The sequence below is a fragment of the Aythya ferina genome (genome assembly GCF_964211825.1).
Source record: "Aythya ferina genome assembly, chromosome: 24".
Taxonomy (NCBI): domain Eukaryota; kingdom Metazoa; phylum Chordata; class Aves; order Anseriformes; family Anatidae; genus Aythya; species Aythya ferina.
In genome coordinates this window covers 4159128-4174953 of record NC_140322.1, presented here as the reverse complement: position 1 = coordinate 4174953, position 15826 = coordinate 4159128, and the positions used below count along the sequence as shown (strand labels likewise).

At 56.4% G+C, this 15826-nt stretch overlaps 1 protein-coding gene across 2 annotated transcripts; it reads right to left on the bottom strand.

Moving 5' to 3' along the window:
- Positions 1–387: 387 nt before the first annotated feature.
- On the bottom strand, positions 388–14992 carry FAM76A (family with sequence similarity 76 member A). 2 transcript variants are annotated; one of them, XM_084497314.1, is made up of 10 exons: positions 14889–14992; positions 13317–13381; positions 12487–12541; positions 11759–11911; positions 11018–11175; positions 10388–10474; positions 9603–9734; positions 5343–5478; positions 4774–4875; positions 388–2347 (listed from the first exon to the last, which is right to left on the bottom strand). In XM_084497314.1, exons 1-10 carry the CDS (start codon positions 14967–14969, stop codon positions 2261–2263), a joined length of 1056 nt encoding a protein of 351 aa, XP_084353440.1. In that variant the 5' UTR covers positions 14970–14992; the 3' UTR covers positions 388–2260. The 2 variants fall into 2 exon arrangements, with proteins under 2 accessions (XP_084353440.1, XP_084353441.1); XM_084497315.1 differs by lacking the exon at positions 9603–9734.
- Positions 14993–15826: the final 834 nt, after the last annotated feature.

The window sequence follows — 15826 nt, the reverse complement described above, 5'->3', positions numbered from 1 at the left end:
GGGGAAGGCAGAAGCAGAGCCCGCTTGTGCTGTTTGCACGGGTACCTTAAGGGGAAGCGCCCCGGTATCCTCTCAGCTCTTTGTTCCCTACCAGCTTTGTTTCTGCGCCCTGCCTCACTGCGGCTGGGGAAGGAAACCCAGACCTGCTCCGAGGGAGGCAGAGCGGTGCTGGGGAGCGGGACGTAACCAAGGAACGCGGAGCCTAGCAACAGGCTGGGTCGGGAGGATTTGAAGATAGCAGAAGTGGGAGCCAGGCAAACAATGGCACCAGGGGCTGCAGCACAGTCCTTGGAGCAGGCAGGAGCTAAGAGGGGACGAGTCAGGGCCAGGGGGTGGTTTTTTTTTTCTTCTTTCAGGCAAATAAAGTGTCAGACACACACAGACAAGTTGTTGTTTTTTTTTTTGTTTTTTTTTTAAACACTTTAACATTTGTCAGAGTTTTTGTACAAATCAAAGCATCCCTTTTAAAATCTCCATTATTACAAACATACAAAGGAACGATGTTATTACTACAAATTATCAGCTACTCAACTTTGTCACAATTAAAAAAAAAAAACAAAAAACCTTAACAGTATATACAGGGCCTTTCTCCCTCTGTTTGTTTCTGTAGCTTGAGGGAAGCAAAAAAGCAAAGCCCCCAATTTAAAAAAAATCCCACCAATGCACCTCAGTTTCTAAAAACGTGTGAAGTATAAAATTAGGTGAGTATTTTCCTGCTGTCACACTCTGGCAAAGTGTAACAAGTTTTTTTTTTCCCTCACGTCAGAAGTATCTTTAAAAAAAAAAAAAAAAAAAAAAAGAAACAAAAAGATGTGGCAGAGTGTCTGATGCTGCAGCACGCTCCTTCCATGCCGGAAGCCAACATCAAAAAAGTGCCTTTGAGTAAAAGTCGTCTTTAGCAACAAAAAAAAAGGAGAAAAAAAAAACCTCACATCTAGTTAAAAGCTTAATAAAAGCCCTGACAGAGCAGCCAGCCCTGCCTGGAAGGGCAGCTTTTCTCCTCGCCACCACCTACCGTCAGCGCCGCTCCACGCTAAGGTCTTGTCCCCTCCTCCTCCGCCCCGCGGGTCTCCAAACCCTGAGATGTTTCCTCACGCCCTGAAGCCATGCCCAGGAGCGCTCGAGCTGCTTTCCCCCGGTGCCAAGTGCTTTTTGTCCCCCCCAGGGGACGTGGGGAGCCGGGGGAGCGCCCACCCCGGGCTCTGGGGGCTCTGCTGCGGCTCTCAGCCGTTTCTGAGCGGCACATCCCTGGTGCAGGGAACGTTCGTAGCCCTTTTATTCTGCTGGCTTTTCATCAGCAGCGAGAAATGTCCCCGGAGAGCCCCAAGAAACACTTCCTGGCTTGGGTTGCTGCCTGAGTAAGCGCTTTCCCGGAGTCAGCCTGGCCCCTGCTTCTGCTTCTGGCAGGGAAAGGGGGAGAAGGGGGCGAGCGCAGGAAGCAGCCGAGCCTCGAACTCTCCTCGCGTGAAGAAATGGAGGAGGAGAGGCTCGATCCCGCCAAGCCCCAGAGGCCACCGAGTAACCAGGGCTGGGATGAGGTGGGTCTGTCTGTATCGTTAAGCTCTGGCGCCCAACCCAACAGCTAGCATAACAAAACAGGAAAACACCAAAGCCAGCAGTCGGCTTTGCCAGGCTGACACTGGGAAAAGGAAAAAAAAAAAAAAAAAAAAAAAAAAAGAAGAAAAAACAAAACCGAAACCCCTCCAAGATAAATACAGAGCCCCCATTCTGGAAGCGTCTTCAAAAGGGGTGGACGAACCGTTCTGAGCGGTGGCACAGCCTCCCAGGAACGTCTGTCGGGCTGGTGATTTATCGGCTTCCTTTGGAGGAGGGCGCAGTCCCAGACCAGTCGGGCTCCCAGTGCACGCAGCTCCCGTCCCATCCGCGGAACGAGGGGCCTCAAAGCAGCAGGTCTGAGCCCAGCCACAAGTCTCTAACGCAGCAGGTTCCCGGGTGCTAAGAGAAAGGGGGTGGCAGTGGTAGAAACTGGTCGGGAAAACACTTTGTCCGGCCAGCAGTGCTTTGGGGAGGAGTGGGGTGGCTGGGACCTGTCCCCGCGGATCGCCACGGGGCTCAGCAGAGGTGGAAGCCAGACACACTCGAGCGTGCTGTCGGAAAGGCAACACACAGCAGGCGTTTCCGTCGAGGCCGCAGCAGTGGGAGAGTGACAACACCGAGGTTTTGGCTTCCAGCAGTCAGGCAGGCCTCCCGGACTCCTTGGCTAATGCTGGGGAAAGCTCCCAGATCGGGGGGTTTGGTTTTACGGGGAGGTTATTGCTCCCGACTTCTCAGGCTTTTTGCCCTTCGATAGGGCAGCTGCTTGCTTCAGGAGTTCTCTGTTCTTGGCCTGGAAACACAAGGAAAAAGAGTATTTAATGGCAGGGATCAGCGTGAGCTCCTGGGATCCTAAAATTGCCTGGACAGAAACTGCTGTTTGGTGAGCAGGGAGGCGGATGGGGCTGTGCAGCACCTCAGCCCCACCGCCCAGAGAGGGCTCTTCCCATCCCTCCCCCTTGTACCCTGCTCTAACACAGCCACGGGAGGTTAACGGGGCTGTGGTGAACTCAGACATCCACAGCTCGCATTAACCAGCCACCTCGCCAAGGTCTCTGGGACCAGCTTTCAATCCTTCTCTTCCCTTCCAGCAGCCGCTGCGGTCTGACAGCGCCAGAAGCGGTGGAGAAAAACCCAAGGGACTCGAGGCCCCGTCTTGACTCTTGTTTTAGCAAGTCAAAGGCAAACCTCTCCTAGCCTGCATCCTCACTGGTGTGCAGGGTGGAATAGCTCACTCTGTTCGGCTTTGTTTCACCCCTGGTTTCTTGAGACGCTGCCAACGTTTTACCAGGGTTTTACCAGGACTCAGCGCCGCGCTGCCTGCACACCTGCAAGGAGCCTCCCGAACCCGCATGGGCACCCAGAGAAAGCAGCTCAGCTCTCTGGTTCACACCGAATTAAAATCACAGCAACTTACAAACGAGGCTCTTTGGTCCCTTTTCAAAAAGTCCTGAGCTCGCTCACCTCTGGCCCACACAGTGATTGATGCCGTACCGGTAGGGTAAGGGGCAGAACCCGCACAAAACCAGCCACAGCCCTTCTGCGCTGGTTTGCAGTGAATGATTGGATACACAAAGGTGGTTGGAGGAATTAAACCCTCCGCTCTGGTGCTGCGTGGGGTAAAGCAGCTTATTCTACCTCCTGGCAGGCTGGGAGAACACAGCACCCCTGCTGCCCCTCCGTGCAAAGACAAGACAAAATAACCCACGAGCACATTCAAAAATTGAACCATGTGAACGCTCCAAGGCACCTACAGCGCACCAGGAGGATCTGAACTTTTATTTTGGCATCCGTGAGGAAAGTTTCCAGAGCCTCAGTCAGCACCAGCTGCAGGAACACATTCGGGCAACAGAGAGGAGGAGCTCAGGGCGGTCCCACCCCGAGCACAGCGCAGCGGGCGGCAGACACACGAGCCCCTCTCCACCCAGGGTGGCTGCGGGCAAAGCCGCTCGCGGGGCTGCCGCTTCCTCTTTCCCCTCAGAACCTCAGAACTGAGCAAGTTTAAGGCTGTTGGGAGGTGCCCGGCAGCTTTTGAGACAAGACAACCTCCTGCAACTACAGCAAAAGGCTCCCCGGGGACACACGCTGAGCCAGCAGCGCGCCCTGCCTCAGGAAAGCACCGCACGCAGGGGGGGCACCTCCCTGTCAGCCCCCGGCTTCACGAGGCAACCAAGAGGTGGAGGCTTGTGCCTGCTCCCAGCCGCACTAAGAACATCAGGTCATCCTTCGCAGGCCCAAAGCCACGAGACAGAAACAGCTCGGGGCTGAAACAGGATCACAAAAGCAGAACAGGCAGAAGGCTTTGGCTGCTGTCGGCCCCTCAACCACAAAGCAAAGCGCTGCCCTGCTCTGCGGGGTGGGAGCACACCCAGCCCCCTCCGGGCAGGCTGACGTCGCTTCAGGACGTGCTTTGTGCAGGGGAGCTCGTGGGCACCAGCCTCCTGACAGCAACTGCAGCCTCCCAAACCCGTCTTCCTCTCTAATAATTAACTTGGGTGTGTGCAGCCGGAGGAGGGGCTGTTTTCTCAGCAGGAATATAAGCCTTTTGTCTTCTCCCCTCCCATTTCTCATTGCTAGGGCTTTAGATCATTATAAACCCCGGGGTAATTAAAGGGTGCAAAGTTCATTTCTAAGGCTGCCTTCTTCCCTGTAACCAGCTCCCCTTTGACCCGATCTCTTCAGCGGCTCAGAACGCGTTGGGGCTGATAGCCTGCCTGCTGTTCCCAGGGCCGTGACAGAAATCCTGCTCTCCCTGTTCCCTCCAGCTCAGGGACTTCTTTATTTGGACTACGGAGATAGAGCGCTAAGGGAACTGCCGACTGCTTCCCGATCTTTGTTCCCTTTGCTTACTGGCCACATAAATCACGTTAGGACCTACAGGGAGCTGACAGAGGTTCTGTAACCTGGAGGAACGGGTTCAAACCCGGCGCTGGCAATAGTAAAAACAAGTCTGATGGTTCCCAGCTGGTCCACAAGGGACCCAGCACGGCACTTCACAACGCAGAGGGCCTGAGCCCAAGTAGAGAGCAGCAAGAAGGATGTAAGGAGGGGTTACAGAGCACTGAGGCGTGGTGCGGGGCTGGGGCAGAGCAGAGAGGCTTGAGGACAGGGCTGAGAAGTGTTAGCAGAGCTGCCTGTGCAAAGGCTCGCGGGTTGTTCTCACCAGGAGTGTCCTCAGCCACTCCTAGGCACAGCAAATTAAAACAAAAAGGCTGTCACCTGTAACTGCTCCATGACCTCCTTGTGCGTCTTCTCCATCTGGTTCATCTTTGCCCTCATCTGTGACTCCTGGTACTGCAGGTCGGCTTTCAGCTCTGTGATCTGCAGATAAAGCAGGAGCGAGCGCATGAGCTGGAGGAAGGAACAACTGCTTTCACCCCAGGTGCACCCTGCCACAGGCAACGCCTCTGCAGAAGTTGTGTGAGACTACCCGAGTTTGGAAACGTGCTGGGGGAGAGCAGCAGGACCCAAACTGCTCCACGGAGCTGCACAGAGAAGCAGAAGCGCGCAGTGTGCTGCTCTCATCCTGCACAGGGCAGCGGGATTTCTCTCTGCCTTGCCCCCAAACAGAGGTGTCTGAAACTGGCCAGAAAATAGCCCCTTATGAAATGAGAGCCCCCCAGGTGGGTCCCAGAAGCCTCTAACTTTGGAAAGGAGGCAGCCTGGAGACAGCCAGAAAGCCTCTTGCTGGTTGCAGCAGAAAATGCTAGACTCTGCTGGAGTGTGATCTGTGTGAACGCGGCAGCTGTCAGCGTGCTGTGGGGAGGGGAGCGAGCCAAGGGCTCTACCTTCTTCTCCTTCTCCAAAATCATCTGATCCTTCTGGTGCAGCATCTTCTTTAAGGTAGCCACCTCCTCCTTCAGCTGGGCGATGATAACGAAGTGGTCAGTGCCAGGAGAGTCCAGGGCGAGGTCCGGAGAGAAGCTGCAGCAAAGAAGAGGGCAGGACGCTCATCACGACCCCTTCTCCTCACCGAGGCAGGGGAAATCCCACAGCCGGCACTCGGTGGAGAACAGGAATTATTCATGACACACACTGTGGCCTCCAAACACGCAGGGTCTGAAGGCGTTACTTGGATCCCTGCCCCTGGATCCCACAGAGATTTTGGAAAGCACCTGAGATGCTGGGCAACAGGGTCCTCGGGATAACCCGAGTTGTGCCACTGCACCACCAGCGGGGACACAGGACTGCTGGGGGCGAACAGCAGCCAGCATCTGCAGCAATCAAGCAGTAATGATCCATTTTCAGACCAAAGAGCTGAGGCCAGCAATCAGAGAGCTGGTGAAACTTTACGCAACCACTTAGGAACTCTCCTCGCTCACAGGCAGTCCTTGGATGTACAGCAAAGCTCGGCACTCAGTGTAAACAAACATTCTGGCAAGGAGGGAACATGAAAGAGACACAAATAACCCCCAAGTTAAACAAACAAAGCCAAAGGAGACACCTAGATTAAAGTCAGCCCTGTCCTCAGCAGGGAAAAGGGGAAAAAGACAGGCTGGACTTCAGTATTTCGATTCCACCATGACACAGCAATGTAGGAAGAAGCTTCGTTATGGCTTCAGAGCAGGAAGGGCTCTTCAGGAAGACAGACAAACAGCCGAGGGCATTGCTCATCAGCCAGCTACTCTGACCTTAAGCAACCAGCTGAGAACGTATCCAGACATCAGCCACCCTCCTGCGGAGGTAATCCACACATCTTCCTCCAAGACACCCAGGATCTGGGCTGCCACCCCCAGTGTCACACTCCAGCAGATCACAAGATATGATAAGCTGCAGCCACAGGCCCAGGGAGCTCACCTGATCCCTGCCTGCCTTCTGTTCCTCACCGCTGTAATGCTAAGCTTGATTTTTATCTCTCGGTGCTAAAAGGGCAGCACACTCCCAGCCACACACCTCTGAAATGGCTGTATAAAAATTTAACAGTAATAAAAAAAAAAAAAAAAAAAAAGCAACAAAGCTTCACCTAGAAGATAACGGCCAGGCTCGAAGTTATCAGCCAGCGCTGCTGCCATAAAGATAAAAAGCCTTCAGGTTACCTGAATTCGGACATTTTTTGAAAGCCTCCCGAGTAGGCCAGCACACGTCCCGAAGCTTAGAGTCAGCTCTAAAGCTGGGAGGTGCAGCGGACGGGGCAGGCAGGGTGTGGAGCCAAACAAAGCTCCCCCAGGCACGCCGCCACCTCCGAGCCCTGGCCGGAGAGCTCTGGCTGCTCACCTCACGCAGGGGGCTCCTCCAGCGCCTGGAAAGAATCCATCTGCTAATTAAAAGCACAGCCCTGGAGGGCAAGGACGTGGCAGCAGATGGGGAGCTACAGAGGGAAGCTGGAGAAGGGGCAGCTTCACAGCCCTGAAAGCCACAGGACAGCCCTGCGGCAGCGGGAGGGAAAGCTTGGCAAAGGAAAAGTCAAGAGCACAGGGGAAACGCCGTGCACCGTGCACGTTTGCAGCACGCTGCCAGAAAAGCCACCCCAAGTCACAGCAGGTCCCTGGGGGCACGGGGGTTAGCACTGGCTCCTCACATTGGGCAGCCCTCAGGCACAGGAGAGGTTCAAACATGCACGCTGGAGGAGAGCAGCTCCATTTTCAAGCTGTTCCCGAGCACAATTTCCCCAAAGTGGAGGCTCTGCAGCGTGCTGGTGGGTGCTCAGCACCTCGCCGGCGCTAGCAGTAGCTTCAGTTTCCCACTCAGCGCAAATGTGCTGGGGAGGAGAGAAGGGAAGGAGGAAAAAACCACAAAAAGGCAGCCTCCACACAGGAAAAAATAAAAAATAAAGTCTTCCTCACTGAATTGTACCGGTTAAAACAAAGTCTGGCGTGCACTGCTGCCTTGCCCAGGCAGGCTGCCCTCCTGCTGTGTCCTGGGGTGAGGAGCAGAGCGGGGAGATGCTCGGTTTCCCCGAGCAGGAATCAGAGCAGGAATCATCAGCTCCCTGGCAGCTCCCGTTGCGAGCAGCCAGGAGGCGAGCGCGGCCCTGCCACCCAGCGGGGAGAAGGGACAGGAGGTGCCACCAGCCCTCCGCCGAGCGGCACGGGGCTGGCACCAGAGCTTTGGGGCCTCCACAGGTCCTCCTGCCGAGGACATGGAGCACAGGCAGGTTTTCTGCTGCCCAGCTGCTGCAAAATCCACCCTCAAAAGTGTCAGTGGGCAAATTAACGAAGCTTTCTCTTCCTCCTCTTTTTTTTTTTTTTAAAAGGGTTTTGAGTCAGTAATGAAAGCTTTCTCTGTCTTTAACTCCACATTAAGGAAGCCTGAGGCTCCAAAATTAGAAGGAGAAGTGACAGATGCACGTCGTTCCTTCAGCAGATGAAGAATAAAAACCAGCAGCCAAAGCAAACCAGCAGCACCCAACACGTCCCCACGGGTGAGCTCCATCCCACGGGGCTGTGCCCCCGGCCGGGGAGGTGTGGGCTCTGTGAGTCCCAGCAGCCTCAAATTCATCCCGCAATTAAGGGACTTAATGAGCTACCACTGCCTGCAGTGGAGACAGAAAAAAACAGAGCTCTTCCACAGACACCTGCCTCTCCAGAGAGTGGAACAGAAACCAAAATGCCTGCCCTGAACTTGACACCTGTTAAAGGACTGAAATCAGGCAAAAGAAAAGCCAAGCTTAACGAGTTTGCTGTTTATGTCAGGCTGCTGTGAACGGGCACAAAGCAGGCTGAGCTTACAACAAAAACACTCTGTTCCCAAAAATCTGTCCAAACCCACAGGAACCAGCACTGAGCTCCCACTTCCCCTATCGCCAGCAAAAGCAGGAGCAGTTCAGCCCAAATCCTAGTGCTTTCAGCAGGAGCCAGGACACTTCCATGCTAACAAGAACATTTTTACTCAACACAGCCCTGGCAGAAGGGGGTGAGGAGGCCCAGGCCCCGCTGGGGCACAGCAGAGCCCAGGGCTGAGGGGTGCTGGCAGGAGAGCGGGGTTTGTGGGGCACGGGGTGCTGCAAACTGTGCTGGGAGCTGCTCCTGGTGAGCCCCTCGGGTACCACCCTGCTGCCAAAACCCCCCGTGCCCCACCGCAGGCCCTGACCCAGGCTGATTCTGGGGTGCCTCAGTGAAAATGGTGCAAGAAGGGAGGCTTTTAAGGGGGGTTCCTCCTCAGCAGCTCCACAATCACACTTAATGAAGCACCATTATCATTCCGCTCAGGAAATGCAGCCCCGTGTCTATTTAAGGCAGCTGCAGCTCGCCTGCTCCACAGCACGTTGCTGGAGCCCTTCAGGAGCTGCTAAAATTGCACTCGGTTCGTTACTGGGACTCATCAAGAGCCCGTGGCAGAGACCACAGCCCTGGCAGGAGCCGGACTGACACATCTGACGTGAGAGCAAACAGAAAGAAAGGCATCTGAGTCCTCCAACGACTGCTCCTGCTTTGCAAGCAAATGGCTAGCAACGAGACCTTTTGCTTCTTGGGGAGGTTCACACCAGCAGTGGTGCTACCAGGGGTTGCTGAGTCTCACCCAGGCTTTAACGAGCAGATAAAAGCACCTGGAAACATCTGCAGCCCAGGGAGCAGGGGCAAAACGGGGCTCCAGAGGGAAAGCAGCGCTGATGGGCAGAGATCTGGTGCAGAGACCGGTCTCCAGGCTCTCCTCCAGCTCCCCCAGCGTTACGGGCAGCCAGATGACTCCTCCACAAACTGTGCTCAGCTCCCAAGCCACAGTCAGCCCTTAATTTCTTTCAATTTTAATAGAAAATACGGTTCTGGCACCAAGTGGTCTTGTAGACCACTTTGTGGGAATCACTGCCCTATAAAATTACTGAAATCCTCTTCCCCATACCAGCATTTCATCTCTAAACACTGCCCAGAGGTTAACGGTATCTACAGGAGAGGTGACGTGATCTTGAAGAGACCTTCAAGGCAGGCAGGTGGCAATTAATTACCCGGTGCTCTAATGAACCCTTTGGCACTAAAAAGCCTACGCTCTGGTCCACGCTCCCAATTCTCTGCTGTTTGGAAGGAGATCCATGGAGAGGGGCAGCTTCCAGGTCTGAGACACTTCCCGGGGAGGGAGGGCAACAGGGGGGAGAAAACAAGAGGTGATCTCACTTCAGGATGTCAGTGCCTTGAGAAACAGGACAATGGTGGGCACCGAGACTCGGGTGGGAAGCAGCCCCCTGCGCCAACGTGGACGGGGCACTCTGGATAGGGGGACAAAGCATCTCGGGAGAGGAAGGAACGCTGAGAATCAGAGAGGAAAGGGAGGAATGAAAATATGCATGTACAAGACCATCAGAAAATAAATAAAAAAAAAAAATCCATCTCAATCTCCTGTTTCTGCTAGCGACTCCCGTTGTGCTGCGCACGCAGCCAGCGCAATCCAGCACAAACTGTGGCAGCAGAATGGGACCAGCTGCGTCGAGCAAAGCTGTCTGATTGCTTGGCCCTCCCCCCGAAGGCAGGAGGGGAAACGGGAGGTGGGTTTTGATCCTCTCCTCCGAGGCCATCTCCCCACAGAGCAGTCTGACAGCCCAGAAAGCACAAAAACTGCACAACTCCGCAGCGTAGCCGGCAGCCACCCCTTCCCTGTAGCTGCAGGGAGGGGATAAAGCTGAGCTGGCTGCAGTTTTTGTAATTCTGGTGAGCTCAGCCAACGAGCAGCTCCTGTTCTAGCAGGCACAGGTACCCCGCATTCCTTTCTTTTTGCAGTCTGTGTCTAAAGGCCAAGTCACGCTGCCCTGCTGGGTTCTGGGAAGCTGCTCACGCAGCCCCTTTAGGTCCCAGAGCCCCAGATCCCTGCTCTAGCATAAAGCTTCCTGCTGCCCGCATGCCACTCTCCTGCATGAAGCTTCGCCAGACCGCCCACCCACAATTTCCCCATGTAGCAGGCTCACCTGTCACCATTGGCAGATATGGCATCAAACTTGGCTTTCTTCTTTGGGATTTCGTTCTGAATAGAAGAGGTGGATAAGGTTTTCTGGCTAGAAAAACAAGGAAATCGTATGTCAGAACCTGAATGATTTGCAGTCAAAGAGAGAGGAGCAGCTAAATATTCCCACCCACTTTGAGCCTATTAAGACAAGGTTTCCTAGCACAAGAACGAACAATAAAAAATCATTCCTTGAAGAGCAGCTGGAAACTAAAAATAAACAGAAAACAACGCGTCAGCCAGATCAGTAGGTAGGTGAGGAACTCATGCTTAAAATCTGCATTTCAATCAAGTTTTACAAACGCAATTTTGCTTTAATTGTACACAGGTTCAGCAAGTCAAATCGCTAAGCAGCACTGGCGGACTACAAGCCTACACCAGAACAACGGTGCTTGCAAAGCAGCGACGCCTGACTTCGCCAGATTCCCCCAAACAACAGAAAACTGCCCAAACCCATCACTGTTTCGTGGTCCCGAGGCCAAGGCACTGCTCCCAGTCACTTCAGGAAGGGCAGCAAGGCGTGAGGAGCAGCCAGGAATCCTCCTTGCTCACCTCGGAGCAAGCCCAGCCCGACAGAACGGCGCGTGCAGGTTACCTGTTGTAATGGCTGCCGCTGCTGAGCCTGCTGTACTGCTCCTTCTCTTGCAGGCTGGCTCGGGACGAGCTGCTGAGGTGTTTGCACTGCTCTTTGGTCTTCTGTAGGACCCGTTTATAGGACAGTGTGCATAACCAGCAGAGCAGCTTTCCGTCCACCTGGAGGGCACGAAAGGGAGACAGTTTTGTCTTGCTTCCTGCCCGCAAACGAAGCAGAGCGAAGACAAGAAGCACCTTGGGGCTTTAAGATCACAAACAAGCAGCGACTCAAAAAGGATCCCTCGGGAGCCTGGGAAGGGTAAGAAGTGCATTTGGTACGGCTGGTGTGATGCAGGCAGCACTCAGTAACAGCACTTCTGCTAACTCCAGTCCCTGTCAGGCTTTGCTTACAGGCTGTAAGGCATCACCCGTCCATCAGGGCAGGCAAATGGCACCAACACCGTTCCCCACCCCTCTCCCTCAGCAGGCACCTCGTGTTTCACTCAGAGGCACCTTCTCCTTCGCCCCCTCACCTACCCTCCAGCCAAATTCAAGACATCCTCCCCAGCACACCTGGCAAAGGAGCAAGGGGGCTCAAAGATTAAAAAGCTCCCAAATCAGCTCCCACAGCAAAGCCTGGCTCCAGAAACTATTTCCCACTCAAGAGACACCCCCTTCAGAAAAGCCAGGCAACAGGTGACAGGGCAGGCAGTCGCTGCCAGCAGCCTCGTTACCTCCTCAGGCTCCTTTGAGGGGTACTGACCTTCTTCCTGTCATCCTTCCTGTCAAACGCACACTGCTGCTTGCACTGCTCGCAGGAGTGCGGCGGCCCGTACTTCTTCTCGGAGTTGGTGCAGCGCTGGCACTTGTTTCCGATGAACGCTGCGATGATGTTGCAGTACTGGCAGGGCTTGGGCTTGAAGGAACGAGACCAAGCAATATTGTAGTGCCTCCTAACGACATTAACACTCTGCTCCTTCCCCTTTCTCCCCAGGGCTTCAGAACGTTTATTTCCCCGTACCAATCTAGCTATAATGTCGATCCAGGAGACGTAACTGCATTTGGGCCCCTGGTCTCTAGCTAAGTGTGTTTAGCTGTGACACCTCGACCGTTTATGAAGCGCTAGGAAATCTTCAGCAATATTTATCACCAGAATAGAAACAATCAAAATCTCTGCTTCAGCTTTCAGAAAAGCAGGAAAACGGATTTATCCCTGCTTCCTGCAGCAGTTTCAGTTTGTACGGCCGTGTTCTTGTTTCTATTGGATCTCCAAGAGTTCATTTCCTGGTCTAAAATGATGCAGAGCTGCTCTTTTCCATACTAACAGAAGAGAAAGGTAAAAGCTTCACGCTTGAGGGACCTGCGAGTTATTGATCAGTCATGCCATTATGACAGAGCCAGCCCATAAACTGCTCTGGGATCCAGCAGGATAAAGACAAGAAAGATGAAAGGACAAGAAGAGGCTGGGGCGAACGGGCCCTGCTCACTTACTGTGCCGTAGAGCTTCACGTTCTGAGCACACTTCTTGCATATCGTGTTGGTTTTGCTGGGAAGAAGCAAAGAAGAATCATGTTATTAACACTTTCCCCAAGAACACCAAACCTCCGCGGTCGGGATCCCCCCGCAGGCTCCGTCTCCAGTGACGAGACCGCATTCATCTGCACCGGGGACTCCGATATCAAAGCGCGCTTCCCATCCCCATCTGGTCGGGGATAATTTGGCAAAAAGTGGCATTACGGGGAGCTATCTTTTAATTAAGGCATCCCCAGATGATGCCAGTTTTTTGTCCTTACAAACACAGGCATCTGATCGCTGGCTAATTGGTGGCAGGCGTGATTCAGCAGCGACAGCCTCACTCCTGGAGGTCTGTGCTCAGTTATGAGGTGAAGGCAGGTCAGCACAGAGCTGAGCTGTCCAACAGCACAGGGGAGAGCACCCCACACAACGTCCACACGCTTTATGCTCACCCCATCCTGGCTTTCCCCATCCTTCTGCTGTAACTTGTGAAAATGCACAAGGGCAGAAGCACAGGAAGCGTATTAAGGAATAATTTCGGGTAGCAGGAATCAGGTAGGAGAAAACTCACAGGCGGGTGTGCCCAGAGCCCTCAGCGGGTGATGCAGCTGAGCAGTGACCGAAATAAATACCCAGGGGAGAGGAAGAGATCCAAGGGCACTGCGTGGGCACAGTGACTCGCCCAACAGACTTGTGAAGACGACCAAAGGTCTCCCACGCCTCCCAGAGCGACAGCGGGGCTCAGTCAGAGGCGTGCAAACGCCACGGCTCCGTTGTAGGGCCGGCCTCGGGGCGGGCATGCTTACCTCTCCTGCTGGAACTCGGTCCTGCAGTAGGTGCACTTGACGATGGGGTGCGCGATGCGGCACTCCTGCCCCGAGAGAAGCGGAGGGTGAGGGGCAGCAGCGCCGTTCCCCAAAGCCCAGCTCCCCTCGGGGCCTCCCACCCACCTCAGGCACTTGTCAAACCCCAAACGTTTCCTCCCCGTGGGGCCGGGAGCAGGGTGACAGGCACAGAGCGTGGCACGGGAGATCCCTGAGTAAACCCAGCCTCACCCCCAGGGCTCTCCCCGTACCTCGGGATGCCCCAGATGCCCCAAATACTCCCCAAACATCCCCCTAACGGCCTCGTGGCACCCTCCTCAACCCTCCAGGGACCCCAGAACGCCCCTAAACAGCCTTCAGTGCCCTCAGGTCCCCCTGAGGAGTGGCCCCCAACCCCCCAAATGCCCAGGTTTCCCCATCTGCCCCTTCACCCCCAGCCCCCCCCAAACCTTAGGGTCTCCCAAATGCTCCCAGCTCCTCCCAACAGCCCCCAGTCCCCCCCAGTGCTCTCCATTTGCTCTCAGCCCCCCTTACACACAGCTCCTTGGTGAGCCCCCAAAGCCCCCCCCAAGGCCCCAGACACCCCCAAGTCCCCTCAGCAGCCCCCTCAGCTCCCCCAAGTGCCCCCCGGCCCCAAATCCCTCCCAGCAGCCCTGCCTCACGCAGCCCCTGACTTCCCTTCAGGGCCCCCCCTCACTTTCCCTCAGAGGACCCCACCCTCCCTCAGGGCCCCCCCTTTACCTAAGAGCCCCCCCCAACTTCACTTTCCCTCAAAACCCCCCTCCTTTCCGTCAGGAAGCCCCCGCTTCCCTCAGTAAGCCCCCCAATTTCCCTCAGAGGACCCTCACCTTTACCTAAGGGTCCCCCCTTTCCCTGACCCCCCCCTTTCCCTCAGAGAACCATCACCTTTACCTCAGAGCCCCCCCCCAGTTTCCCTTAAGACCCCCTTTATTCCCTCAGAGGACCCTCAATTTTCCCTCAGAGCCCCCCCTTTCCCTCAGAAACCCTCCCCTCCCCTCACAGCCCCCCCTTTCCTCTCAGCCCCCTCTTTCCCTCAGAGACCTTCTTCCAAGCCCCCCCTTTTCCTCAGAACTCCCCCCAATTTCCCTCACCCCCCCCTTTCCCTCAGAGGACCCCCCAATTTCCCTCAGGGCCCCCCCTTTTCCTCTGAGTCCCCCCCAATTTCCCTCTCAGCCCCCCCTTTCCCTCAGAGGGCCCCCTTTCCTCACAGTCCCCTCTTTTCCTCAGAGATCTCCTTCCAAGCCCCCCCTTTCCCTCAAAGCCCCCCCTTTTCCTCAGGAACCCCCCCATTTCCCTCAGGACCCCCCCCCTTTTCCCTCATAACCCCCCCCTTTCCCTCACAGGCCTCCCTCTCAGCCCCCCCTTTCCCTCAGAAACCCCCCAATTTCCCTCACAGTCCCCCCTTTCCCCTCAGGACCCCCCAACTTCCCCCACAGCCCCCCCTTTCCCCTCAGAGCCCCCCCCTTTCCCCTCCCAGCCCCCAATTTCCCCTCAGAAACCCCCCAGTTCCCCTCCCAGCCCCCTTCCCCGCACCTTGCAGAGCTGCTGGCCCTGGCTGAGCGCCTCGAAGGGGAAGCGCTGGTGGCACTTGGTGCAGGCGTACAGCGCCGCCATCCCGCCGCCGCCGCTGACAGGCGCAGCCCGGCCCGCCGCGCCCGCCCGCCCCCCTTTACCTCCGCCCCGCCCCCTCCGCCCCGTTCCTCCCCTCCCATTGGCCGCCTCCCCCGCCGCTCCAAACCGTCGCCGCTTCTCATTGGTCGCCGCGTGCGTCGCTCAGCGGGGGGGGCGGGGCGGGGGCGGCCCCCGCCCTTTCCCCCCTCCGCGAGCGTTGTTGCCGGGTGGGGAGGGGAGGGGAGGGGGCGGTGACGTCACAGAGGGCGCGCGGCGGTGATGCAACGGCCCCGCGCGTGACGCGTCGGGGGGGGGGGGGGGGGGGGGGGCAGGCGGGGAAGTCTCGCGAGAGCGCGGCGGGACGGGACGGGACGGGAGGGGAGGGGAGGGGAGGGGAAGGCGGAAGTGGGGGGGGGGCTGGGGAAGGGCCAAGGCCAAGGGCAGGGGGCGGGGAGGGGGCGAGGGCCTGGGGATGGGGTGGGTCAAGGGCAGGGGCCTGGGGCTGTCCTGGGGCAGGGGCCAAGGCCAAGGCCAAGGGACTGGGCCTGGGCCTGGGCCTGGGCCTGGGCCTGGTGCTGCCCAGGGGCCTGGTTCTCATCCTGGGCCTGTCCAGGGGTCTGGGTCTGGGTCTGGGCCTGCCCAAAGGCACTCTCCAGGTTGGGTTCGATCCATGTTGGGCCAGGAGCAGGGGCTGGGGATGAGGAAAGGGGCTTGGGCCAAGTCCAGGGGCCTGGGCTCGGGCTGAGGGCTGGGGCTTGGGCCAAGGACAAGGGTCTGGTGCTGTCCAGGGGCCTGGTTCTGGTCCTGGTCCCGTCTGGGGACTTGATCTGGGTTCTGGCCCTGTCCAAGGGTCTGGTTCC

Coding starts and splice junctions, on each gene's coding strand:
- FAM76A (XM_084497314.1), bottom strand. CDS start 14,969: ATGGCGGCGCTGTACGCCTGCACCAAGTGCCACCAGCGCTTCCCCTTC. Junction 5,479..9,602: donor CAAGGCACTGACATCCTGAA/GTGAGATCACCT, acceptor TCTTTGCTGCAG/CTTCTCTCCGGACCTCGCCC. Junction 2,348..4,773: donor AGGTCATGGAGCAGTTACAG/GTGACAGCCTTT, acceptor TTGTGTTTCCAG/GCCAAGAACAGAGAACTCCT.